Source organism: Poecile atricapillus, chromosome 1 (assembly GCF_030490865.1).
Source record: "Poecile atricapillus isolate bPoeAtr1 chromosome 1, bPoeAtr1.hap1, whole genome shotgun sequence".
NCBI classification, from domain to species: domain Eukaryota; kingdom Metazoa; phylum Chordata; class Aves; order Passeriformes; family Paridae; genus Poecile; species Poecile atricapillus.
In genome coordinates this window covers 146291382-146319329 of record NC_081249.1, presented here as the reverse complement: position 1 = coordinate 146319329, position 27948 = coordinate 146291382, and the positions used below count along the sequence as shown (strand labels likewise).

Genomic DNA, 27948 nt, shown 5'->3' with positions numbered 1-27948 from the left:
AGGTCTTATTCAGCAAACATTGCTGTATGTGTGTAGTTCTACATCAACTTGAGATGTCCCACTGATCCAAACGGAACTGTTTCTGCATCTCTAATCATACTCATCAAACTGCTGGACTCTCCCGCTGGGAAAGAGGCTAAACTGAGAAATGATTGCTGTGATGAACCAAGTCTGACTACATTGTTTTCAGCATGAGGATCAATGCAAATACAAAGCTGGCCTGGTTTTATCAGGTTTTAATTATGTGTCATTTATTTTAGTAGTTAATGCATGAAAGTAAAAAATGTTGCTATGCCATTTTTCTTCATATCATTTATTACTTCAAGGGAGCAAAGAATCAGTGTTACTTGAGAGAAGCCACTAGGCAAAGATTAATTTAATTATAGTATAAAATGGAGAAATAGGGAATGGAATGTTATCCAAACCTGAAATACCATTTAAATTGTATTTGTTTATAATTTTCTTTTCCTTTTATTTGAACTTTTTGATTACCATTTCTTCTGCTGAGCATGATTAAAATAAGCATGGAGGTCACTTTTGCTTTAATGTTTGCATTCAGCTTCCTTTCTCAACATCATGTGCTGCTGTAGTATGGTAATACTCAGGCTGTATATACTTCCAGAAACCATATTGGTAATGTCTTAGAATCTAAATGTTAATAGACATGTGAAATACTTTCTATCTATCTTGTACTTTGAAAACAGTATTTCTATAGAACTTGCATTTTAATCTGAGTTAACCTGATATATTCAAGCACTTAGATTTGTTGGGTACTGCATGCACACTCCTTTGAGGGAGTTGCGAGAACCAACACTGTGTAGAGTAGTCTTGAAACAGTTTTTCCTGAACAGACCTGGTATAAGACACTGAAATATTTCATCGTTGATATTACATGTAGGCATATCCCAGTATAACTTGATATAACTAGTGATTTAAAGTGCTTTGCTGAGAAAATCTCTAAAAAAGAAATCTTTATTTCTTAGGCTGCCATTCTCTCTGCCCTTTGCCAGACAATGTTGTGTGGCAAATAATATATAACATGCTTGGGTTGATCCAAGGGCAATGAAAATTAGTTTAAATTCAAGCTTGATGTAAAGGGAAATGTTTTTTAGATTAATTTAATTTCAAAAAAGTATTCCAACCGTATGCTGTGATGTTTGAGAGGTGCATTCTCTCTGAACAAAGCAATCAGGGAAGGTCCACCAAGATCAAAACGTTTTAACCTGTCACAGAAGTTTTTAAATGCTCATAGCTGAAATCTGAACCAATTCAATTGAATCAACATCCTGCAATTTTGAGATGCAATTTTGAGATGCAGTTTTGAGTGTGACAGGGAACTAAATGTATAGTTGGTGTTGATGAAGGACATTTTAAAGAAGCATGTACAAAGTCTGCAATCTAGAAACTGGCATTTGCAAGACTAAAGAAGGAGTAGCCAGTAGAAATAAAGATGGACATATGGATCCAATAAAAATGGAAATGATGCACAGTTGAAACAGAAATATTTTTTCTTATTAATTTAATATTTGAATTGCTGCAGCAGTTTAGTGTACCAGGCATCACCAGAAATTGTGCTGGGCAGGCTACGGCCATAAAATAACAGGACATCCTGCACATGACAGCTTCTGGTGTCTGTCAGCAGGCTTATGAAATATAAACTGGGTTTTGATAAGATACAGGATGTTAGGAAATGGAGGGAACAGATACACTACACAAGGGCTTTTAAGGCAAGATACACAGGTGTGTAAAGGAGCCTTTCCTCTGTGCAGCTGACAGCCTCATTGTAAAGAGTTTCAACAACAATGAGTCTGATGCATGGGAACCAAACCTTGGAAATCCACAAATTTTGGCACAGAGATGGGCGTGGCTGCCTCCTATCTATGGTCTGCCCTAGTGCATCCCAGCAGAGGGATCTCAGACCTGACGGTCAGTTTGGGGCAAGGTGGGCTTAACTTGCCTTCTGGAGAAAAAGGAATAAAAATCTCATCCAATAGAGAAGTCGGTGGATAATACCCCTAAAGAAGTATGCAAGCTACTTTTCCCACGAAGTTAATGTGTGGAAACTCATCCTAGCCAACAGCAATGTCTTTTGCCCATGGGACAGGTCTGTGTAAAACAGCTGGGTCTCCAAGCTCTTTTGTTGGAGTTGTGGTGCCTGTTAAAATGGATGATAGTGTGCAGAACCCAGGTGTTAGGGAATCTTGGCTGTCGGAGGAACGTGACCAAGAGATGAGGCTTTCCCGGTTTCAGATGGAGGACTTTTGCCAAACACTTTAATTGCGCGACTCAACACATGAACAAGATTGCAAGAGAACTACAAGGCTTGCTTTCGGCTCCATGCCTTTCTTCGGGGCTGCGCCGGGTGCCCCAGCAGCGGCCGGGATGGCGGGACACGGGGGCTGAAGTTCCCCCGCGCTACCGCCGAAGGGCAGCCGGCTCGGCACCGGGAGAAAGCGGCGCCGGGGCCGGGCGGGGGCGGCGCGCCCGGGCCGCCCGCAGCGGGCGCTGCGGCGGCAGGGCCGGGGCCGGGGCCGGGGCCGGGGCTCGGGCCGTCCCCGCCCGGCGAGGGCTCGGCGGAGGGTCGGGGGGCGGCAGCGAGGGGCCGGGCCGGGCGGGGCGCGGTGTGCCCGCGGCGCTCTGGTCGCGGCAGATTTCGCCCCGGCCGCCGTCCCCGCCGCAGCCTGAGGGGCGCTGAGGAGAACGGGAGGTTTTTGGAAGAGGCGCACGGAGGAGCCCCGGGCTGACCGCCGGCCCCGCCCGCAGGCTCACGCCATGCTGTGGGCGCTTCCCCCTCTCTGAGGAGAGGCGAAGGGGCGGCAGGGGACGGCGGCGGCGCGATTGCTAAGGTAATGGGAGTGGGCTGCTCTCCTCGCCGTCTTTTTCCTGCTTATCCGCATCTGTGTGGCGAGCTGTTGTCACTCGGCTGTGCCCTGGCAGCGGGATCCCGGTGCCGGTCCCGCCGCCGAGAGCGGAGCCCCGAGCCGCCGCGGTGGGAGTTCGCTCCCCGTCGGTAGCAGCGGACAGGTGCAAGGCGTGTGCTCGGCGGGTGTGTTACGTGTGTGTGCGCGTATGAGGTGCCCGGCCGGGGGAGGCCGTGCCCTGCCCGGGCCGTGCGGACCCCCGAGAGCACCGTGGCTGCGGTTCGCACTCCCGCGGGGTCCCGAGGAAGGCGGCCCGGCCTGGGGTCCCGGCGCGGGAGCTGCCCGGGCGCTGTCCGGGCGGTGCGGGGGTGCCCAGGCCCCGCGGGGAGCGGCTCAGGGGACGCGCTGTCCCGGCAGGTGTGAGGGCAGCGCACGGGGAGCCGGAGCTCGGTGGGGACACGGCACAAGTTGTGGTGCCCAGAAACCGCAGGCCTTTTCGGGCAAGGACGAGGAGGAGCAAGCGCTGGGGTAGAGCTTGAAGGGGAGCTGGTGCCCTGTGGGAAAACTTGGAAACTGTTTCGCTTCGGTAGCGTATTGCAATAATACACTTCCATCCGCCGACGAAGTGCGTTTGCATGAAGACAGATTGGTGTGTGAGAGTAAAGCTGCCAGGCACTCTCCTCCCAGAATCTTAATCTCTCCGGTGACACGGAAAGCATCTTCTTAGTCACTAGATGTGATGGCTTATGTATAGGAGTGTGTTGCAGGGCCAGTAAGAAGCTTCAAGTGTTTTTGTTTTTTTGTTGGTTTTTTTTTTCCCGACGAAGATGCTGGTTTTTGTATAAATAACGGCACGCTGCCGCTTGTACGGTGCAGACATAATAGCAGCCAGGGCTGCCGCTCCGAGGAGCTGACTACGCCTGTGGCTCTGAGCTTGGTGTCCCGTCTGCCCCGAGCTGCCCTCGCTGGGGCGGCCTAGGTAAGTTGGGGCTTCCTTCAGCTGACCTGTAAGGGACTTGGCAGAACTGCATCCCAGATGTAGCCTGTGTGCTACATCATGCTTCCCTGAAATGAAAGATATGCATAATTTGCTCTTGATTGAATTTTATTTACTGACTGCCAGTGTGTAGGGATTGGAAAGCAGGAAAATCTGTCTTTGATCAATAAAGTCATACTGTAAAACTCACCTTTGTGTTGGCATGTTGCAGCAGATATTGGTGGTTTCCCACCCTAAAGAAAGCTACTTTTCTTCTGTGTTTTTGGAGGAAGTGCTTTGTGAGCTGTTAGTGTGGGATTTTTTTTAAATTTTTGGGTAGAAGTATATTTGATATAAGTTTCCTTTTTTTGCTTTTATTTTTTTTTTTATAATTCCAGATTTATTCTAATCTTGCAGATCAGGAAAACTAGGAATTGTTTACTGTGGGGTTATGATCTATAATACTTCCTCACCAACTGATTTGGAACACTTTCAGTATACTTCCTTGCAAATCTGTTTTAAAAAGAGGTCAGATGTTGAAAAGCAGTTATTGACTTGGGGGCATGTTGTTACTAGCACAGAATAATAGTTCATTGCTTGAATATGTGTGTGAAATGCTGAAATAACTGTTTAGACTCAGCCAATATTGACTTTATTTTTAGATGAGCTGTTCCTTTTTCTAATGACCTGACTGATAGAACAATTGATGAAAAACATTACAATTTCCTTCTTAACTGACTACAAGTGTGACAGATTAGATAACCCTTCTTTTTCCCATTCTGAACTGTATTAGAGGGAAAAACAGAGATTTGCTACACACCTTATACTAAGGTTTATGTTAATAGAAGATTGCTTTTCACCTGATTTTTCTGGTTTTCTTCCTTGCTACCCTTCCCTTCTAAGAAAAGTTGCAATAGGTTGCTGCATAGAGTGATTGTCAATGCTGCTTAGTTTAGTTTCTATCTGACAGTTCCTGTGATGCAGGTAGTACAGATACTTGTTTTAATCAATGATGTACATGGATAAGAGGGAAAGGTATGTCCTCTTAAAGCAGCAGTTACCTCCTTGCCAACCACTTACAAGGTGTTTCAGTGTCTAGCATGTAATTCTGTTGAGCACACTGGTATGGCAGAGGTGAGCAGAGCACTTTTCATCTGTGGCAGTAACTCTGCTTTTGTTAATGTTTCTGAGGCAGCTGAGGAAAGCTGAATGTATGGAGAGGAAATGCTAGGCTATGTTGTCGTCCGTTCAAGCAGGCAAGAAGGGGAGAAAAGGAGAGGGCAGTCCTGTCCCAGCAGACTGCAGGAAACTAACAGATGGCAGGGAAAGAGAAGAAGCTAATATATGTGGAGTAGCAGGAAGAGAAAATAGCTGCAGTGTGTCATTTTAACATGGCACATTGGGATGCTGTGATAGTCTGTGGTGAAACTTCAGGATCTTGCAGTGCCATGGCTCAGGCTTCCTAACAGAAATACAAGGGTGTTGTGGGGTGATGACTTTTTCTTTCCTAGGTAACAATATGAGTTTTCAGCTTTTCAAGAACAAGGGATAATTAATGTGGGGGCTTTGGCTGGGTATACTTTTGATATATAAATCAAACACTCTAGTTGTACAGTGGCAGCAGAACAAGGGTGAACTGCTCTTCTCATGCCCAGTATTACAAGAGTACAGTTTTGCCCTTATGATGGGTTATTGTGTTGTTTGTGCTCATTACCTGGAGCTTCAGTTTCTGGAAGCACACCTTGGCTCCCTGGAGGAGAGACTGTAGGAACAAACAGGTCCACTTCACTGAATGGCCCTGGGCTGTTTCAGGTAACAAATATTGCACTTAATTGTCAGAACTGAAGTGCTCCTGTTTCCTCCTGGGACTCTTCTCAACATCTTCATGGCTGCATTATTATCTATGTCAATTCACACCGTGGCATTATAATTACAAAGAAAACCTGGGTAGAATAAGAAAATGATGTTGATGATTTGGAAGGGTTTTTCTTTGTCAGACTTTGAACTTCTGTCCCCAATGTGGTGTAAGATAGCACTCTGCTTTCTGAAGTATCAAGCAGCATTATCAACAATCATGTCATATATGATATATGATCATGTATGATCAAGCATATAATATGTGAGTATCAAGCATAGCCCTGAGCTATTACTGAATGTGTAATAGTGCATTTAACCCTGTTCATTTGAAGATTGGTCTTCATGAGACAAGCCTGACCAGAGCTGTGCTGGCCAAGCACATTTCAGAAACTTCTAGGTGGCTGTAGGTAGTGAAGGTAGTTTTTTTCAGAAGCATCTGGTCAGTTGCTTTGCTCCTGTGGAGTTACATGTCTGACTTCCTCAGGCTACAAAATTTCCTCTTTGCATCTTTGACCACTTAAGTGTAGTTGCACGTCTTCATATTCTAAATTGAATTATTATGTTCCTACATCTCTAAATCTATTTTTTAATGCAATTTCTGCCTCCATTCTTCATCTTTTAACTTTCAGTCTGGTGTCTGTGAGAACAATTCTTGCATTTTGGTAGTGGTGGATTTATGGGGATTTAGTAGAGTACTTTGAAAAATTTGATGTATCTTAGTATCTTTGAAAAGATAATAATAAATACATAATGGATAGTTCTAAACTGTTTGATTGCAACTTTCCATCAATAATATAGTGGCTTTTAAAGTTTATAAAGGATAATATTAGTGTTAGTGTATCCACAGTGTTTTCTTAATCTATAGCAATTTTACCATGAAAAGGCGCTTCCATGATTTCAGTTAGTGTTTCCAGCATATTGTGGTGACTGAAGAATGAGCTGATTTCTGTTGTGCTCTGTCTATGAAGAGGAGCAAGAAAAAGGAGCTAATTTGTGTTTTTCTTGTTGGTTGTCAAGCTCTAGAAAGATTGTGGAATCAAGAGAGTCTGCTGCTACCCACTTATGTTGCATCAGATCTCATACTATTTTTTAACATCTCTGTGATGGGTGGCAAAGAATGTGGAGAGAAAGAAAGAGAAGAAGATTAAAATTTTAGTGAGCAGTAAGGTTCTGACACTCTGACATCCCAGGAGCTCTGCATTGTCGTGCTGGAAACATCTCTGTTCCCAGAGTCAGCAGCACAGGTGCTGCCCTTTGCCTGCACGGGGTGGTGGGCACCATGAGGCAGTGAGGAGGAATTAGTGCTGCATTCTGCAGGAATCTTCAGGTACACTCTATAAACACGATCCCGATGGGAAAGGACAATATTTCATCTTTTTCATTGTGCTTATAGGACCTGGCATCAGCAGTGAAAGGTTTGGGGGTTAGTTAAAGATCCTCACACTACAGGCCTATTATGCTATGGGGATATGTGTTGAGCAAAGTATGTCCGGTTTATTGCTCTGTCATTTGTTTTGTGAATGTGGGAAGTCACTTAATTTCATGGTGATTTAATTTATCATTTTACAAAAGAAAATACTATTTTCCTGTGTCACAGATGAGCAACCAGTTTTAGATTGTGTTCATCAGTGTAAGAGCGATCTGGCAGAGACATGTATTAGCTCAATTAAACCAACTGTCTTTATAGGAATATTATAGTATAACAGTAGCAGTAGTCAAGTATATTAGTATTTATGGTGTATGTAGCCTGTATTGATATTTGTAGCAGTCCAGTTATGGCATTGTGAAGTTCAGGTTAAATAAACCACGGCACTGGGATTTGTAGGCTTTGCTGAGCTGTGTGGATGTGTAGTGTGTGGACTTGAGCTAGCTAATTCAGGAGTGGCTTAAGTGCTTTTTTACATTGCAATTGCCTGAGTGATTTTTGTGTAATTTGCATCTGGAAATCTGTGTGCTGTTGTGATAAACAGCAGGGCAGTGAAATCATAGTATATTGCATCATGTCCTTGAAGTAGGTGGGATGCAACCAGTTGTGTTTTTGCACAGAAGGGTATTTCATGGGGCCACATCTTCAAGGACACCTGTGCTTTTGGGTAGCAAATTTCCCATTTATTTGATTGCTGGGTACTTGGAATTTTCCATCCTCTTGAGAATGAACAACCAGCAAGAACTCTCAGCACTTTGGGGCATTTTAAATGAGATTATGCAGTCACTGATCAATGCAGGGCTGGATTGGTTCTATCAACTTGCATAAGATTGCTTGGAGGGAACTTCATTTCAGCAAGCTCTATTTGGAACAGGGAGTTTAGGTGGAGTACATCTGAATTTAGAATCTAACAAGCACTGAGGCCTATGGTTTGTTTTGTTTAGTTGTGTTTTTTTAAAAAAATTTAATATTTTCTTGTCAGTCTATATTAGAGCATCCATTATTTTGTGCATCTTCTCATTCAGTTTTATATTTGAATCAATTTTCTTCAGTTGTTTTCAGCTTACTGGATACAGTGTAAAATATAAGGTGTAGCCCATGCCCCAGAAGTAGCTTACTGTAGTTGCAATTAGTATTTTCCATGGTACATAAAGGCAACTTTCAGAGCTGGTGTATTTGATGGACCAGCTTCAAAGAACAGGATGCTCTTAGCACACCTTAACTGATCCAATGGAAGATTTATATTGGAGAATGGATTAGAAGTATACCCTCAAGCTCTGTATTATCAGTACAGTTACCCATTTTCCACAGGGAATGATTCTGGCCAATAAGCTGGCATTGTTGCAAAACAACAAAATACAGCTTCAGCTTTGTAACTGCTACTTCTTGCAGGCTGATAGTGCTGAATAATTACTGGTGTAGTTTGGGATCACCAATTCACATGAAGTTCAAAGTTGAGCTATAGCTATCTCTTTGCATTTCTAAATTTATATAGCACTGACACTTGTTTTAGTTAAATATTCAGCATATACTTGGTATCACATTCTTCGTAGCTATCCTTGGTAACGGCATGTTGGCTCAGAGCCTTTCCAAGAGGCCTTGCGCTCACAGCAGTATTATTTTATTGGAAGGGAGATTGATTACCAGTGAATGCTGCATTTTTTTTCTGAATTCTTTGGAAGAGGGATAGATGTATTGGAGGAAGTTTCTTTCTGGTATAACATCATTCTGGTCCATTAAAAGTAAATTTAGTATGCAAGTGCCTATTTTAACAATTGATTTTATAAAGGGAAAAATTGCCTAGTTAACCAGCAATTTGTATGTCGATATTCACTACCATCAATCTCCATTCCATTTTTCCTTCTGGTTACCTAGGGAAGTCAGGATCTAGTTGAAGTTAGATGCCAAAAATTACTTTATATTGACTTCCACCCTTATGTTTCCTGCATGTAACATCCAGATCCAGACAGTATTTTCAGCAATCTAGAATAGATAAGAATATCTGCAGATTTAGAAATATATAAAATCAAAACAGAGTGTGTGGCAAGCTGGGGGAAGGGGAGGAAAGTAATCCACTTCTATGGCTTATAAGAAGCAGTCTGATCACCTGCCAGGTGACTGAGGCAGATCACCAAATGGAACAACTGGAACTGTCCATCCTGAGTGTTGTCTGTTAGGCAGTGAGCATGAGCACTACCACAGGTGCAGATGGAGATAAAATTTCTCAAGACCATGGAGAGCACCCCTTTTCGAGGTGGTGTGAGGCCTTGGTGATCCCTGGTTAGCAATATTCTGCTTAGACCACTAAACCATTAATACGTGCTTTTTAAATTAACCGACATACATGATTTGGAACAGCAAGTGATTAGTGAGAAGTACCTACAGACACCTACACGTTAGATTACTCAGGGGCTGAATTTAAACTTGTGTCTATCTGCAGGAAGCCAAGTAACTTGGATTGACTCATGTCTGAGAGCTAGTTTGGTGTAAAAGATGGCTGTGTTCATACTGCATATTCTTCTCCAGAGGGGTCTCAGACCTCTGGCCCTCAGCTGGTACTTCTGTGGCCTGAAGATAGTCATTGTTGTGGATTTTTTTTTTTTTTTTTTCCTGCAAGAACAATGTTTAAAGAAAAAAGTGAGTTGTCCTGCAGCCCACCAGAAGGATGAGGTTATGAACTGTAGGACCTGGGATGTGTTGCAGAACCTATTGAGACTGATGCAGACATGGATAAGAAGTAGGAACCCCAACCCTGTGTAAGATGATCCTTGCTGACTCTTGAGAACAAGTGCTGATGGAGAACTGTGATCCCAAATGTGTGTCTGCTTAGGTTTGGAGCTTCACAAAAGAGAACCTGGGCGCAAACTAGCAGTTAAGCACTGTGGGTGATCAGGAGTGCTGAGCTTGCTCCCTGCCCTAGTCTGTGTGGTAATGTAGACATACCTGTAGGATGATTTGAGGCAAATTTTCCACAGGAGAAGCACTTAGTTATAGAACGGTGCTGCACCTTTAGAAAATGTCTGTAAGAGTAGTAGAAATGGGAAATCCCAGCCTTCATCAGGATCCCAGTTTCCCTAAAAAGAAGAAAAAGGAAATATCCTGGAACTGGGTCCTCTCTTCCTGCTCTATTAGAGTTAGGCAAAAGAGTCTTGGCTTGTTCACTGGCCTAGATGTGTGCCCATCTTTCATCCTGCCAGTTGTAGAGTGAGAAAAATGTTGAGCTCCTGTGCTTCAGCATGGGGCTCCCTGTGAGCTTGTACCTCAGAAAGAGGAGGAGTGGAGTCCTTTAGAGACCTTGAATTCTCCCAGTGTGAACAAAACTGCTTTCCCACAAACAAAGAGGAATTTGTTTGGCAAAAATTTGAACATTAAGTGCAGCTGCAGGAAGTGTTTATACTTTGTTCCTTAAAAAAGGCAACAGACTGAGTATTGTTGATAGTACTGCAGTGCTCAGCACTTGCAAGGAGGGACAGAGGGTCTGGGATGATCTTCCACTAGGAAACTATTTTGGGAGAACTTCAGTTACAATTTGATGTCCAAAACAAAGGATTGAAGGATTTTTAGGTGCTTTGGGAGCTATACTTCACTGATTGAAAGCAGACTTCCTTGTCTGCCCCTCCAGACAGGGGAGCAGTGCCATGGTGTCCCAGGTAGGGCTGGACTTTATCACTGCTGACTGTGGCATGGCTCCCTGTGTGTAGCTCTTATGTCCTCCTCAACAGGCTCAGGGGAGGAAATACTTGCAGAGTCTTGACGCTGTGGGCATTGTAGTGATGTGCCATGTGTAGCTCCAGTGTTTCCCAGAAAGGAACTGGTGAAGATGGTGGAGTTTTGATCTCAGCTTCAGTCTCCCTGGCTTTGGTCCATTCAGATGGGTGTTGTGTCCATTCCTCTTTGGAAAGTTATTTCACTAATTATGCAGGTTTACTTCTCAAGGAGGAGTAGAGGTGAATTGTGCAGTGCTTGGACTGAGCTACACCAGTGAAAAGAGAAGGATATCCCAGGTAGGGCCTGGGGATTCTCTGGCTAGTTATTCACCGTAGTCAACAGGATCAGCTTAATGATAAGTTGTATGTTGCCTTCCAGCATACACAACTTGCATGGCATACCCAAGTCCTGGTTTAATGAACTAATAATTAACCAGAAAAAGAACATGAAGACAAGTTTCTCCCCAGTGCAATTTTAGAGAGATTTATGTAATGGTGTGAATTACCAACTTAATATTAATGGAGATTAAATGAATTCAGCATAAGTGATTTTTCTCTCCATCTCTTCTCTCCTGTCGCCTTAATAATGACCTGTTTGATCTAAATATTCTAGCAGATCAGGTAGAGATTTTTCCTATGAGGTAATTACGAGTTCAGCAAGGCATGTGGTTATGATTTCTCAGGCATGTGAAAAGTCATGTAGTCTATTTGTATTTCACTAATTAGAAAAAAGTTAACTAGGTATTAATGACATGAAATTGTAATTTACTCTATGATTGTGTGATAAAGCACTAAATCTCTCATGGTTTGATATTAACGCTACGTGTCAACTGTAAGGTGCCCCTGGGATATATTAATTACATAGCATAAAGGTAATTTTCACTTATTGTCATCCAAAATTATGTTTCAGCTGAGCAGTCCTGATATATATCTCCATGGGAATTCATTTAGCTGATTCTGTTTTCTGTAATTCAGTTTTCCCTTATTTTAAAAACTATCTTATCTCATGTATGCAAGAAATGTTTTGCACTGCAAATTCTGCATATTAAGTTTACAATTTATTTATTTCAATGCAGAACAGGCATTGAAATATGACCTTGTATTAGTTTGTTAAATCCAGGTGATATTTTCAAGAAATTGTTTCACAGGATTTCGTCTAATGGACTTCTTTCTTTCTTTCTCTATTATGTATAAATCCCAGAGTCTATAAGGACTCCTAGATGTGCTAATTTCTATGAAATGCATGGGAGATTTTGTCTGTAAGAGGCTTCTTACAGTAGTCTTGTTTCCAATGGTCTTTTCTGACAGAAATCATGGTGCTTGGGAACACTAAGGGGAATCTCTTAATTTACTGCTTAGGTGCTTTCATTGAGTTTACACATACAGAGGTTAAATGCTGACAGTATATACGGATTAAAATGTAAAGGTGTCTTTCTTTGAAATTTTCTAATTACAGTTCTGTATGAGAAATTCAAAAGGTAAACTGGAAAAAAAATTTTCTTGGTTTTCACAGCATATTTTTAATTGATTATTCTGCCTTAAAGTCCACTCATCCTTTCATGACATATGGGAGCCTTATCTCTGCAGCTTCTGGTTGTTGGGAGAGTGAGGAGCCTGATCAGATAAGAGCAAGAGAGAGAATTCTTACTGTGATTCAGTGCATTTTGTCAGCAGCTGTCTGTCTAATCCAGCGTGCTTATGTTTCTTAGGGGAAAAGCATAAGTGTTCTATAATAAAGAATAAAACATAAAAAGGAAAAATCAGTGAGAGGAGAATGTACCCTCTCTTTTGAGCATATTTTTGGTAATATTTTTCAAAGGCTTAATAGGCCATCTTATCCATAAACAAGAAGTTGAAGACTGCTGATTTTCTCCTTGTATGTGGCAGAGTGAGAGAATGGCTAGCACAAATGGTTTTCAGTTTTTATCACTTTTGCTGCTGAGGAGTCCAGATTGCTGCAAGCATGGCTATTGTCAGAAAAACAGCTGTGGGAAAACAGCATCTTTGAACAGGAAAGTTAAAATTTAGAGACCATTTTTTTGAAGACATGCATTTGGATTTAGATTGCTGGTGTGTGTGGCTGCAGGCTGGGTTGAGTTAGCCCTGATAATACAGCAAACTGCCCAGAGGAGGGAGGAGCTGACAGTACTCTTCAGATAGTAATTGGTGAGGTTCATAGCTGGAGGCTATCTTAATGAAGCTAGAGGTTAAATTTTTTTTTTTAAAAAACCCTATATAAAATCTTTGTTTTCACTCTTCTCAGCTAAGTGTAGCTATTATTTCTTTGCGAGACTAAGCTGGATTCACTTCTGGCTGATACATCACAAATATGTGCTTAGAGAAAGGTTCAGAGGGCAAAATCTGTTTTCAGTCTGTGTAGTGTTGTAGGATTGACTTCCTGCTTGCATCTGGAGTAGACTGAGCTGACAGTGAGGAAAAAATTGTGTAGCTTTTTTTTGGTTTGTTTCTTAAGAGAGGACTTTGCAAGTTGGATGGGGACTTTCACATACAATTGTATTAATTAAAGGGTTGCAAATGTTAGCATGTTAACATAGTAATAGGGTAAAAAAAGCTGTACTTTGACCATGGGCAGTCTCATTTGTGTTTGCAGCAGGCAGCTCTCTGGAGAAGGATCTGGGGATCCTGATGGACAAACTGTCCCTGAACCAGCAGTGCCCTGGTGACCAGGAATGACAATGGTGTCCTGGGGTGCATCAGGAAGAGCATTGGCAGCAGGTGCAGGGAGGGGATCCTGCCCCTCTGCTCAGCCCTGGTGAGGCACAGCTGGAGTGCTGTGTCCAGTTCTGGGCTCCTCAGTACAGAGAGACAGGGAGATTCTGGAGAGGATCCAGGGAAGGGCTACAAAGATGAAGAGGGGATGGAAACATCTTTCTTATGAGGAAGCTGGTCCAGATCAGCCTCAAGAAGGGACAACTGAGAGGGAATCTCATCAGTGTCTGTCAGTATCTGAAGGGAGGGTGCCAAGAAGATGGAGCCAGGCTCTTCTCTGGGGTGCCAAAGCAATAGGAGAAGAGGTAATGGAATCAGAATCAGAAGCTGATGCACTGGAAGCTCCACCTGAACATGAGGAAGAACTTCTTTAGTGTGCAGGTGACCATGCACTGGAACAGTTGCCAGTAGAGGTTGTGGAGTCTCTCTCACTGGAGGTACTCAAAAGCCATCTGTGCTCAACCCCGAGTAACATTCTGTAGAGGATCCTATGTGAGCAGGAAAGTTGGAGCAGATGAACTCGAGTGGTCTCTTCCAACACCAGCCATTCTGTGGTTCTGTGAAGCAGTCCTGCATCACTGTGTGCTGAGCTCCATTCAACCCCCATATGTTAAAAAGCACAGGTGTAGTGGAATCCATGGGACCCAGCATTGCTGTGCTTTCATCTTGAAGAGCCAAGAACATGCTTGTGTCATATCACTGTCTTATTTTATCTGTAGGGTTTTTTTGCTTGTTTGTTTCTTGTAGAATACCAATCTGAAAGAATTCTGTGCTTTTAAAAAGGGTATAAAGGAAAGAGAATAAACAATGGAGTCCTCACAATTCCTCAGGGGCCCTGGCTTGGCCTAAGGCTCATCCCAGCAACAGCAGTGCCTGGCTTGTGTGGAGGGGATTGTCTTGCTTCACACTGCACCTCAGTCCTGCCTTGTCTCCAGCCTTGTTCTCTGAGATGTCCATCCTGCTGTCACTCCTACAAAGGTGGCCCTGCTCTTGCTGCTCCTTACTGAAATCTGGCAGCAGATGCTGGGTGCTCGTGGGAATCACATTTGCGAATTTCTGACTTCCAACAACAGATTGGTTCACTTGTATTGATTACTTTATGTAGATATTATGTAGATCTATGTTAGGATTATGTAGATCTTCAAAGTTAATGGCTCCCTCAATGTCACCGTGCACAGCATGCCAGCTACTACTGCATATTGCACATGATGTTATTGTCTTGTTGCACTGGAGTAGATGAAAAGCTTCAAGAAATGCTATGGGGGAAATATGGAAGCACCAGAAAAGATCAAGTGAGCTGACAGTGTAACAAGAAAACAGAATTTGTAAATATGGATGTTCAAAGTGAATTATGCAATGAGTGAAGCACAGCTAAGTAATGCTGCAGAGGGCTTTTTGGTTAGAAATTGTAATTTTGCTCTTTTAAGAGCATTTCTGAATTGAAAGTTAGTTGCAATTGTTTTCTTTTAAAGCATGCATATAAAATCTCACGTGATATAAGTGATAAATGTGGTCTTTATATACTGCAGGTGAAGCTGAAACTTGTATGACTTGACATATGCTTTCAACTCTGCTTTGTAATTGCCTTCAGAAAGTTACATAAAATCTCAACCCAGTTCCTGCTCCATTCAATTAAGTGATGATAACCTAGAGCCTAATTCTTCAGTGCCCTGAAATCATGACCAAGAAGTATTGTGAAAATGCACATTCGTGTAAATAATTTGAAGTGCTATAATTCAAGAATGCTTTACCCTTCATCATTTGTGCTGTTTAATTGTTTCTGCATCTAATAATTTTGCTAAGAGAATTTATTCCATTTACCTTTTAGCTCACAATCTGGCACAACAGTGTAGTGTTTGGGCTTCTAGGAAGACATGAGGTTTAATAGGGGTTAAAATAAATTTATGTCCTTTAAAATAGTATCTAAATCTTTAAAGGGTGATTTATGTATATATTGTTTGAATCGATCTTGAACTGTATTACTGAGTTTCCAGATCAGTATATGCATGTACAGATGCCTTTGTGCCCACTTGTCTGTGTGCGTGTATGCATACCTTATAAAAGAAAAGCATTAATGGCTCTGGATTGATGTGGATTATTTAACCTTTTTTTTTTTTTTTAAGTTTTCTTAAAGGGGATATCTCGACTGCTTCTGGCTCTAGTGATGGGTGCCATGTTACTGCAGTAGCCTTGTCACTGCTGAGAAAGGACAGAGCTGGGATATGGTCTGAGCTTGTCTGATTCTAGGGTCTTGACTTGTCCTTGGGAGCTGATAACTGACAGCTAGAATGGTTCAGGGCTGTGTTATACAGATAATTATAAGCTATGTATGTATACTATATGCTGGGGCACTTCGTTGCCGGTGGCAATGTGAAGTGGGTAAAAGAAAGAATAGGAAAGTATCTTTTCCCTTAAACAAGGGAGACAGTTTAGTGGTGAACTGTGTTTTAGAAATTAATTCATAGGTTATGCTTGTGTGAACATAGATTTTTTTTCCCCCTCAGTTTTTAATGAAATACATTTAGATGGGATGTTTCAGTACTTTCAATGTTAAAGAAATTGAACTTGTCAGACAGTTTTAATGCCAATGTCTGTACGAGGCAATGTACTTAGGTTAGGAAAGGTCACCACACTGCTCCACAGCAGCCTCTAATTTAAATGTAATTTGTCAAATATGCTGGTGGAAGAAAAACTTAAAATACAGCATTTTACTTGGAGCTTAAAGTGCCTTTCCTGCACCAGGTCCCTTTTCTTCTTTTTTTCTTTTTTTTTTTTTGTTTTTTTTAATAATTCTGTTGCCTCAAGGCTGGCATGACCTGGAGGAGATGAGGCAGCAGTTCCAGTTCTGTGCTTCTAGAAGATAAAGAGTATTAAGTGTGGTCGTCTGCCTGTGTCCTGTTGCCTCTTCCTGGCTGTGTCATGAGAAGAGGTGAGGGAAGCTGTTTGCTCTGGAGAAGAAGCTATGCATCCCTGGTTCTTGGCTGCTGCTCTGGGGTTGTGGAGAGCTGGAAGGGGCTTGGAGCGTCCGCAGGCGAGAGCTGTCAGTGTGTCTGACAGTCAGCTGCACCCGCTGGTTACAGTGGACTTTAACTCTGCCACAGCAAGCTGCCTTGGCTTTTTCTTTGCAGGTACCTCAAAGCTTCTAGAAAAGTCAAAGCTGTTTGTGCTATATAGCAAGGAAAGGAAGTGTGCCAAGTGTTAATTGGATATTCTTCTATTGAATGAGATCTCATGATAAAACTTCAGAACTGTGGGAGAAATGTGTGTATGTGATGACCCAAACCACAGCTGTGTGTGACTTGGTGGTCCTTGCTTTTGGGGCGTTATCCCGTAAACCAATCAGTTATGACACAATGTGATAAAATCCTGCATGGGGTGAAGCCTAGAGTGTAATTCCCTCTGTACCATCCTTCTGTCTGCCTGGGAGGCAGTTGCATGTCCTTACCATGCTCCATTGCAGCCTGGAGTGATGCTGACTTTTGTTCCTGTCCTTGCAGTCTGAGTGACGAGAGGCAAACATGGCCCAAGCACCTACTGATCTGAGTAGTGCGGAAACTGCTGACCCAGAGGAGAGTTCTCCAAATATGATAGTCTACAGAAAGGTAAGGATTTGGAGCTGTGTGCAAAAACCCCTTTTCTATGTGGTTAGCTCATGAAAGAATCCCATGCCCCTTTTGAAGTCAGAGGTATATTTCAGACTGCTTGGATGCATAGCTGGAAGAGTTTTCAGGAGAGCAGGTGTTTCAAACTATAGCATTTGAGAGCTTGGAAGTTGAATTCTTTTCAGTGGAAGCACTTAAGCTTGTTAGTATGAAATATTTGATGACAAGCTAATAACTTGAAATTTGTAACTTTTTGTCATATGACTTTAGGTCATCATTCAAGTTGACCATAGCTAGCTAAAATAAGTGTACATATTTTCCAAGTTTTATCATACTAAGCCCAAAGCAGCCTCCATACAGCAATCTTTTGGTACTTTTTTTCCTATATTTATATTGTGTTTCTTGTTGTATAATTAGCAGTATTTGATTCTTTGTAGGTTATTGTTCTTACTTCCCATGCCTTTCTTCAATTAAAAGAGTATTTCCTCAGGTGCTAGGGAAAAAATGAATTGACAAAGGTGAAGCAACAGCAGTCTAGGATGTTAAAGAGCATTGTTTCACCATGATAAAATGTCTTATTCTGAAGTACTTTGGAGGCAGCATAAAAGGTGAAGGAAAGCTGTCTATTGACCCATTTTCAAAGGCATTGTTTTATTCTGGTGTATGTGAATCCTTTCATCTTTGAAATTTAGTATTTTTGTAGTTTAATGAAATAATGTAAATGTACTTTATTTAGCCTGCAAAATATTTCTGGTGTAGTACGCAGAAGTGCTGTATGGTTCTGACAAAAATTTCTTGCATGGCTTAAATAAGCTACCATTCTGTTAACTTAAGAGCTCCAGATCAAGTTTCCTTGTGTAGTACCATCCTGGGTAAAATTATTGAAATGTGTTGGAGGTACATGGTTATGTCTTCTGCTTGCATGACTGCAATCTTGATGACTTTCATATGCTGAGAAAATAATTTAGGTTTCATATGGAGCATGAGTTGTTTAAAGTGTTACTTTCTGATATCCATAATTTTGGTTTAGTTGTTGTGTATTTGGTTTGGAATCTAGAATTGTTAACATGGGAAAAATTTCTGGGTACTGTGTAGGCTTGTTTGTTTTGAATGTGTTATGAACACACTTTGGCTGCTAATTTGGAAGTAGCACTAGTCGGTTAGTCAGATTATTTTTTTCCAACCTGATTGCTGAGAGGTCCAACACCCCAGCAGGCTGAAGTAGAAGCAGGGTACAAAGGAAATGTCTGGTTGTAAGATCTAGAATTAGGGCATTAAATCTGTGACTCTGCAGCGTATCCACTTACCTGTTCTTGGATACATTGTTTTATTTGTGTGCCTCGCTTTCCATTCATCTTGTGGCTTTTCTACTTTAAGATTTTTCCATTTCTTTGCCTTTCAGTGTTTCATTATTGCTATGTAGAAGAGAGCTTGTGAGTTCTGTGGTATCAAGGAGGAATATAGTCATACTATTTGATTCACCTCTCCTTACTGGTTTTCCTCTGATGTCAGTATTATCAACCCTTTATAATACAGTCACCTCTTGAAATACATAGTTGTCTTTTAGAATAGCATACCCCATGCATTGTGCAGTAACAATGTATTCTCTATTGTCAATTTTAAGCTAACAAGTCCGTCAGGTTTTTTGTGCTGAGTGTTTCTGTTGCTTTATGAATAAAAAACGTTGATATTACCTATTTTTCAGAGTAAACTTTGGTGATTGACTTTCTAAATGTAATTTACATTATTTTAGATATTAGTTTTAATATTAGCATTTGGTATTATTTGATATTTTGATATTAGTTTTATATTAATTAGATGTATTACATGTCAATTTTATGTTCCTTAGTGTTGAAAAATCATATGCAAAATCTGAGACAAGACTATTATTATTTTGATTATCTCTTTGCTCTCCAAATGAATGTTTAGCTCTCCATCTCTCATTTCCTTTCAAATGGCTTGATTGCCAGTAATGAATGAGAAAAACACTGTACTGGACTCCCTGTAATATTGAACACAATCTGCCAGAATACCTTACAGTTCAGGGTTGGTGTTGTGTCACAGTAGAAGGAAAGGTTTGCTTCTCACAGCAGGGATCTCAAGGTGCGATTACTGATCCCCCTTAGGAGGAATAAATAAGGGCTTAGATAGTGGAACCACAGTAAATTGTGCTGTATGAACTGTTCTGTCGCTTATCATAACTGTCATGTTTGTGGATTTTGGGGGACGAAAGCCCTGCAAGTAGAACCTCAGATTGTTAATAATTCTTTACTGAGAGACTCTGGGATCTGTTTGAAGTACGTGTGCCAACAGCTTTGTTGTAGCCTGGTTTTCTATTAGTCACTAATGAAAGGTAGGCACATTTAGAGGACAAACCAGATCTTAGGTGGTATTGAGTGTCCCTTTGGAGCAACCTCTCTCTGTTTTGTTTATGGAGAAAAGCCTGGAACAGGCTGTGCTCTTTATTTAGGTAGGTAGAACTAAGCGGGATGGGTTTTGGTCATGCAGAACAAAATAAACTAATTTATTTTGATATTCTCTATGGACTCCTGCAAACAAATGGATTCTAACTGCTTTGATTGCTACAGCAGACGGTCTCAATGAGATAAGTCTTATTTTCTTCTACTTTTAGTGCTAACCTTTCAGGGGTTGATATTTATCAATTTGTGAGGCATGCTATTTTTTTAATCCAAGGTGCTCAATGTTGCTCCACTATTTTGGATGACACCCGTGTGTGAATTAAGTAGTGCAGATGCATTTGTACAGTAAGCAGTGTTTAGGGTATGATTTGCCTCACCCTACCCTTGTTGAGATGAATTGTACCCCAAACTACATGAGCTGTATTGACGAATTCTCCCGTGACAATCACGGGTATATAGCTGTCAAGTACTTATGTCATAGGATAGACATTTATTATTAAGCAAGCTGCATTCCATTCCATGGGCCTGTGTGTCCTCTCATCTCTCTGTGCATCTCAGTGCTGAGCTCTGGGTTCTCACAGAGATACAGGTGGTGTTGCAGGAAGGCTGGGCTGTCATTTATCTGTGTTGCACAGTGGTACCCAATGGAGGTGTAAGGATGGTGCAGATCCTGCATTGCCGTTTGAGTACTCTGCGAGTACTCTGAGTCTGGCCACATCTGGAGCAGATGCTGACGTATTTTTTGATGGGATTTCATCTGGAAGAGTGATGCACAGTGCTAAAAAGACTGATTGAAATGCACTACCCTACTTTTCATGGGAGCAGGGAGTGACATCCCCATCCTCACTTCAGTCTGCGAGCATCATGTGGGAGCTGCAGCATGGAAGGAAAAAAAATGCAATAAAAGCCAGTGAGAGGAGAAGATCCTCTACTAGCAAATAATAACAGAAAATATAAATTTATTTTAAATGCTGGTCACATTCCCTTGAAATCTAGACACCCTTGATTAGTCTTTTTTGCAAGTGCTGGTGACTGTGTCTCATGGGCCCTTTGGCTCATTGTTACAATAATCCATTGAATAATAATTCCATGTCTGAAAATTCCTCTTCTGCAGACAGTATTGAAAGATAAATGGTTCGCACACATCTTCTGACACCAGACCTATTAAGTGACCTATTATCAAAATAATTTGGCAAATTTTCTTATGTAAAATTGTCATGTCATTGTAAGAAAAATCAAAATATTTAGAGCTTGACTAAATAAGAACTGAAAATACCAATAAGGAGGGCTACCTGAGGAATGTAGCAAGAAGGATGAAAACACATAAATTAAAACCTAAATTGGACAGCAAGGTGTACTTGTTCTTGCGAGAAATCTACAACAGGGAAGAGTTTGCAAACTGTGCTGTTTAGAGAGTTTTAGAACCACTGGACCACGTATGTTCTAAGGCATATCAAAGTGTACTGTCAAAGAAATGATCTGCATTATCTGATGGTAGATTTCAATTTCTGCTTAATTTTTACCACACACATCCTCTATATCTGCTTGCTAATATCAGTACTTAGTGGGTTAAATTTTGAATTTTTATGGTTACTCATGGTAAATCTTTTGAATAAGCAGGAAAATCTAATTTCCAAAAGCAATTACTGCTCTAAGTAATGTAACAAACTTGCAGCTGCCACAAGATGCTTTCAGAAAAATCTGAGTTGTTTGCTACCTTCAGTACTTGGCAGCCTTAGTGTCCTTTAAAATGCTGATTTAAGATCTGAATTGGAATAATTAAAAACAAAAAACCAAAAACCAGAACCCCTTGTTGCAGCACAGGTGGCTGCAACAAACCTTTTGGTCCCCTTACTTCAGGGTATAGGGTGGCAAAAATAAAGAGGGGACAGGCACAATTATGTGACCCAAAAAGTAAAGATCTTTAATAAGCAAAATAACAAATAGATAAACCGGACAACATATGGGGATTCAAACAAAAGGCGAGGGCCAGGAGGGTTACAACAACTTACATAAACTAAGGTAGGGGTGGAGTCTGAGGGGAAGGAGCAAATAACAACTAGGGATTACAAATATGTAAAATAATGCACCAAATCTTAACCAATGATAACAAAGAAACTATAGAACTTTCTGGCAACATTTACATAAAAGTAAACAGTGGGAAATGTGCTTAAGACTTTACTCACCATGGCTAAGGGGATTTTTCCCACAGCCTCCATTGACCCCCACAATCCCCCCTACCCCCCCCCCCAAAAAAAAAAAAAAAAGTAGGCAGCCTTACATTTGCAGATTTTTTCCAGGTGAATTCCAGTGTTCCAGTCATATCAAGTAGTAGCAGGAGTGTTGCTTTCCAACCTGGCTGACTGTGCTGATTGGACAGGAAATAACAGGACAAATAGTTGTGAAGGCAGGCATATACATCCAAAAAATGTATGGACCAAAAGCAGAATGATGGGAGAAGAGGCTGTTGTTAACTCTTCCCATTAAAAAATATAGTACTGGTATTTTGAGCTAGTCAGAAAAATGATTGCTCTTAAGTTGTGCTATGAAAAGCCATCTCAATAGGACACTGTCCAAGCAACCAAAAGCAGATGAGCCTTATAAGGGTATAGTCCAAATGATGACTTTTTGTAAAGAAAGAAAAAAATGAGTTAAAAGTTTTTTAACTATAAAAGTCACTGTTTTAAAGTGAGATGGATTTCATGCATACAGCTTATTTTTTTATTAGAAGAAAGCAGTCTGCATCATTTTTTGTGTCTTCTTAGCCCCTTTGAGGTTTCATGCTCTTTTTATGAGGTGGCAGAACTTAAAATGCATTTTAACCGTTGAATACTTTTTGGCATTCTTTTTATTTGAGTCTCTTGAGTTATATTTTAGGATTCTGCTACATGTAAAGGCCTTCTGAACCTTATTTTTGTACATGAAATCTGAGTTTTTCACACAGTTTCTTCTGTTTTGTAACTGATTCTTTAACATAAAACTGTAAATTGATGATGATGATGCATGGGTTGATAACACTGCAGACCTCCAGACTTCAAATTTTAACCAAGGATTTTTTCTGTACTGTCATTAGAGATTACTTTATGGAATTTTAAGTCATCTTACTCTTAACGTTTCCTGATTTTTTTTATTTTTTTTTAATTTAACTTTGTTTCCAGACTAAAAGCAGTAAGCCAAGATTAAACTAGGACTGAATTTGAGACTATGTTTTGGGACTTCAGGAACTGTAATATGCACAATTTTGGATAAATAATCACCAAACTAGCATTGTAACTGCTGGTAAATAAATTTAAACACAGTCTTGAGTTGACACACAGGTTAGGCAGTGGGGAAACTTTAACTCTGCACTTCTGTATTGCACATTGACAAGGAGGTTTCAGTTAATTTATCACTGCAAATACTCATGTGCCTTGCTTGTAAACAGAAGCTGGCCATTCTTGAGACCTTGCTAATTTCTCTATTCAGCTGATTTATTGTGTCAACAACTTTGATTGCACAGGGTGTTGCATAGAGAGGGGGAAATGCCTGTGCGCCTGTGTTCAGTTGTGGCTGTAATTATGATAGAGCTGGCTGATTTTTATCTAGGGGATTCCCTCTTGGCATTTCCTATAATAACAGGGGTGGCATTCACTAATTCTCCTTTCCATACCTCATACAGTAAAATTCTGGGGATAGTAATCACAGTAAATCTAGTTTTACAAAGGGAGAAAGGCTGTTCAGTGGGGGACAGAGGTGGGAGTGGCTGTGTACAACAAACCTGTCAGGTAGGTGCAGCAGAGAGTCCAGAGTATAGTGGTGATAGGGAAGTCGTAGTCCAGTTATGAGCAATGGCAATGAAAATCAGAAACCCCAAAATGTCTTGGAGAAATATTTCCAGGGCAGGGATAGGTGTCAGCAGTATTACGTAAAAGGCCAGTGATAATGGCCTCTTCTAGGTCATGGTAGAGTCTTCTCTTTTTGTCATCTCCTGTCTTCAGAAGACATGTCCTGGTTGCACAGCATGTACTAGAAACAAGTGGTGAAGTTTGGTGAGCAAAAGCTAGTACTGGTGTGCACACAAATTTTGGTAAATTTGTGATGGATATAAGCAATTTTGGAGTTAGAGGGTGGTTCCTAATTCTTAGAAAAGTGGAGTTCTGGAGCAGTCACTGCAGAGAGTGGTGAGGTGCAGGAAGCCATATGATTTTACATAGCTGTAGGCATGTTTTTGAAGAGGCCTGTATGACATGGTATTTGGCAAAAGTAGACAAGGAGACACAGTGAGCCAAGAAGTCTCTCTAGCTTTACATATACCTTCTTCAGATTACTTTGAGTAGGTAATAATACCTAAAATACCTCCTAAATATGTGTGTGTATTTATATATTAAATACCTTCAAACACCCCTTATTCATGCAATAGCAAGTAATTTGTACTGCTGAAGTTTGACATGTGTTAGTGTCCTTGTACAAAGCTAATGCTACTGACCTTGACTGTAGCTGTCAGGGAAGCCTTGTGGTAAAGCTGGGGTCTGTGGGTTTGATTTCTGCATCAGTTAGACGATATGAATGATTAATGATTGAAGGCATTAGTGTAAAATGGCAAGCAGTTAGTTCCTGGAGGACTTGTATTGTTACGTAGATGCAAATAAGGCTGTCATACCAAGGGCAGAAATATGTTTTTAGAGTCTGGTGGAGGTCATCCACCTGGAAGAAGGACTTTTGGATACTTTGTGGTTTGTTGTTTCTTTCCATTATTTGCCTTGCAGTGATAGTTAAGATTTACCTGAAATTAGATACTCCGATTAGTAAACAGCATGCAAAGTTAGAACTAGGGAAATATTTGTAATGTGGTATCTAGGTAAAGCCTCAAATAACTATTTTTGTGTTTGTCTTTTTAGGTATCTAAATGCATGCATATATATACAGACATGTGCATAAGTCATGAGAAAGAACAAATAACCCTTGTTTTATCTTGGCTATATGGTGTGTCCTAATATGCACAATATAGGAGATAGGTTAAAACGTTATATATAGATGTATGTGTTATGCCCTTTCTGCTGTATCTTATGTGCCTTAAATCTTTCTGTTCAAATAATGCATGCATATATTAATTGGTTTGCATTTCACACATGGCCTTGGCCAAAGTGTAAAGCTGTCCTGAGCATTCGTGTATTGTACACCTCTTTGTAGCTAGAGGTTTTAGTGATAAACATATAGCTTTTTTTTTTTTTTTCTCTTTACATTTCCCTAGCAGTTGCATTATTTAAACTTCTTTAATTTTCTTCCCTCTTTGGGTCATAATTTCTGTGTTCCTGTTTGTGACTGAAACAAACTGTCTCTTGCACCCATAAAAGTCTAATTACAGTGATCTATTACTTTAACTGTTCTCAGAGGCAGAAAAAAGATGAGCCAGGACCAATAGCTATGACAACTTCAAAGTATATTTTTAGCAAAGCAACTAGTGCAAATTTAGAATACAGAGATAAAAAGGGAAGGTTCAGCTAGAGGGTAAGATTATGCTATTCTAGCTGTAGCACTTAGTTCCTTGCAATTTTGGAAATGGTTCTCTTTTATTCCCCTAGCATTTTTCTCATGCCATTTGCTTTGTATTTTTTGTCAGCTTTTGAAATGATAGTCTTGAAGTATTTGCACTGTTTGTTGATTTACTTTCGCATGTTGTTTTGGGCAAATTTGCTGAATATGAGCATTTTACTTCTGCCTAAAACTTTATTTTAGCCATGGGCTTGTTTTGTTTACTAGAAACAAACCAAAACGAAGTGGTGAAGCAGTATGGAGCTGCCAGCCTGACTTATTTCAGGAGGCAGCTTCTGGCTATTTCAGATGCAATCTTGATTTTAATATTAAGACAAAATAGTATGGATGGAATTGGATGAAATGTGCATGAAACTGTGGTGGTTTTTTTTTTTTTTTGTAATGGAACTCCAACTAAACCTTTATTCTATCCTGATTAATAAAATATCACTTCAGGGGATTATGAACTTATTTCAAAAGGCTCTGCAATAAGTTTGAGTGGGAGGATTCGGTTCAATAAATAGAATTACATGTGTGGGACCATGAAAATATGTAAATGGCATTCCATTAAAAAACCACATATTTTGCATCCTAAGAGATTCTGAAGCCTGTTTCTCTTTTTTCATGAGAAGCTGTTATACCATGTTCGAGGGGCAGCAATTACTTTTATTCTTTTTGTTTTATCACTGCTGCTGTTGATTGTATCTTATTTTTCCTCGTCTCTCCAAAGTTTGGAGAAACTGAAATGAGGAAATGAGGAAAGTGGAAAGTAGCCAGTTAACCAGACACTGAAATGCTCAGGTCTGCTTAACGAAGAATTGCTTTCAAATTCTTGAGTATATTCAGTATTTTAGTTCAAAGGCTATGTCTTTTGGGATGGTGAGAAAGGACAAAAGAGTTAATTTAAGTTACATGTCACCTCTCTGTACTTTACTTTCCTTAATTATTAATGGAGTTCATTAATATTACCTTGCATTAAAGTGTTTGGAAATTGTACTTTGGACCAATAATTAAGGGCCTCTGAAGGTAAAGTGAAGCATACTTGTGGCATATACAAGAAGAAATTACAAGATATTGTAGTGGTTTAAGTGGGAATAGAGTAAGTGGAATAGGTAGGAAGACAATTTAATCAAGGAGCACATTAATGAACAAATCTATTTCTTGTTTGAGAGAGAAAGCACATCAAGTCCAATTTCATTCCTACTTCAGTTTTGTGAAAATGTGGTTCTGTGAGACAGAAGTCAGGTAAATGTTTCTCTTGTTATGTTTTTAAGCTCTAGATGGGAATGGTTTTGTGTACCATAGTCTTCTCAGAGTTTAGTGCTGGAGGTGTCACAACTGTTCTCTACCATGGCAGCTGTTGATACAAATAGGTGTGGTGGCCATTGCATATTAAGAATTTTCCATGTTGGTTCTCTTACCATTTCACATCTTTTCCTTATGACTTGTATTAGTTGGAAGTTTCAACAAGGAGATCAGAAGTGGAGGGTTGTGGAGACTGTTTAACAGCCTCTATTTGCAGGCACAATTCTCCTCTGCTTGTTGGCATGATTGGCAGTAGGAGCTGTTTTGGTGTGATGCCCCAAATAAAGAGGATATTTCATTCACTGGTGCTATAATTAGATGCCTTTCCCCATCAGTAAATCCACCCAATTTTGTTAAACATTGCTTGTAGCTACGTATGAATTAGCTCATTCGGTAACTTGGGCAAAATGTCACAAAACCTTGGCAGCACTGGACTCTTGTCACTTTAGCTGTCCCCCTTGGGCTCTTAGTAGTAAAATTAACTGGAGTTCTGTTTATTATATTTTTTTCTATGTGTAGAAAAACAGATCTACAGTAATAGCATTACTGATGTCTGCTTGTATGCCAAGGATAGTCCAACCATTGGCTTGTATCTGGAAAGTTATGTGTGGAAAAACAGTGATTAAACCCATATTTTTTTTAATAACAGGAAAGCATCTGTTTGGAAACAGGGAGCACAAGTGCTTTTTATCTTGGTCCTCTTAGCAGGAAAGGTTATCTACTTTGGTAATGATATTTTTACATTATTTTTTACTGGAAAGCACTTCAAACATGTTGAGTTATAAGAAGTTTTCCTTTCTGCTTGCAAGAATGAAATCTCCATTTTCAACAATGAAAATGGTGTTTAAGTCATTCACAGTGTATTTAGCATCAATGGTGCTCTCTTCCCACTCAAGAGATGTCTTAGGGTTTCAGTGAGCATAGCATACCTTTGACCCAAACCTGTGTACAATTATGACAGACTAAATTTTTGTGAGATGGCCTGTGCTCTGGTTTTGTATTAACTAAACTGTTTTTCTGTGTTACACACATTTGTGACTCATAGTATTTGAAGGAAAAAATAGAGGATTGAAGGATAATGCACCAAAAGTAGGCAGAAAGGATAAATCAAGTGGAAGGGCGAATCCTTTTGGAGAGAGAGTTAAGACTCAATATTGCTTTTAAAAAAGCCGTATTTGCTGACTTAGAATTACAAGAGATATTTCCAGAATCATCAGGGTTGGAAGAGATCTTGAAGATCACCTAGTCCAGCATAACACCACCATAATCACCCCTAAATAACACCCCCAAGTGCCCTATCCAGACCCTTCTTGAAGACTTTCAGACACAGTGACTGTACCACCTGCCTGGGCAATTTATTCCAATGCCTAACCACTCTTTCAGTAAAAAAATATTTTTCAAATACCTAATCTGAACCTCCTGTGGCACAACTTGAGGCCATTTCCTCTTGTGTTGTCGCTTGCGACTTGCAGAAGAGACTGACTCCCACATGGCTACAGCCTCCTTTTTGGTAGTTGTAGAGAGCAATGAGGTTCTCCACCCCAAGCTTTCTC

The 27948-nt window shown here is 40.5% G+C and overlaps 1 protein-coding gene across 1 annotated transcript in view; it reads left to right on the top strand.

Annotated features, from left to right (window-relative positions):
• The first annotated feature begins 2531 nt into the window (after positions 1–2531).
• RGS6 (regulator of G protein signaling 6) overlaps positions 2532–27948 on the top strand; it is a 263848-nt gene continuing 238431 nt past the window's right edge. Inside the window, exons 1-2 of the mRNA XM_058860035.1 lie at positions 2532–2846; positions 17055–17159. Of these exons, the coding sequence (XP_058716018.1) occupies positions 17076–17159 (84 nt within the window). The 5' untranslated portion in view covers positions 2532–2846; positions 17055–17075. The remainder of the gene's footprint in view (positions 2847–17054; positions 17160–27948) is intronic.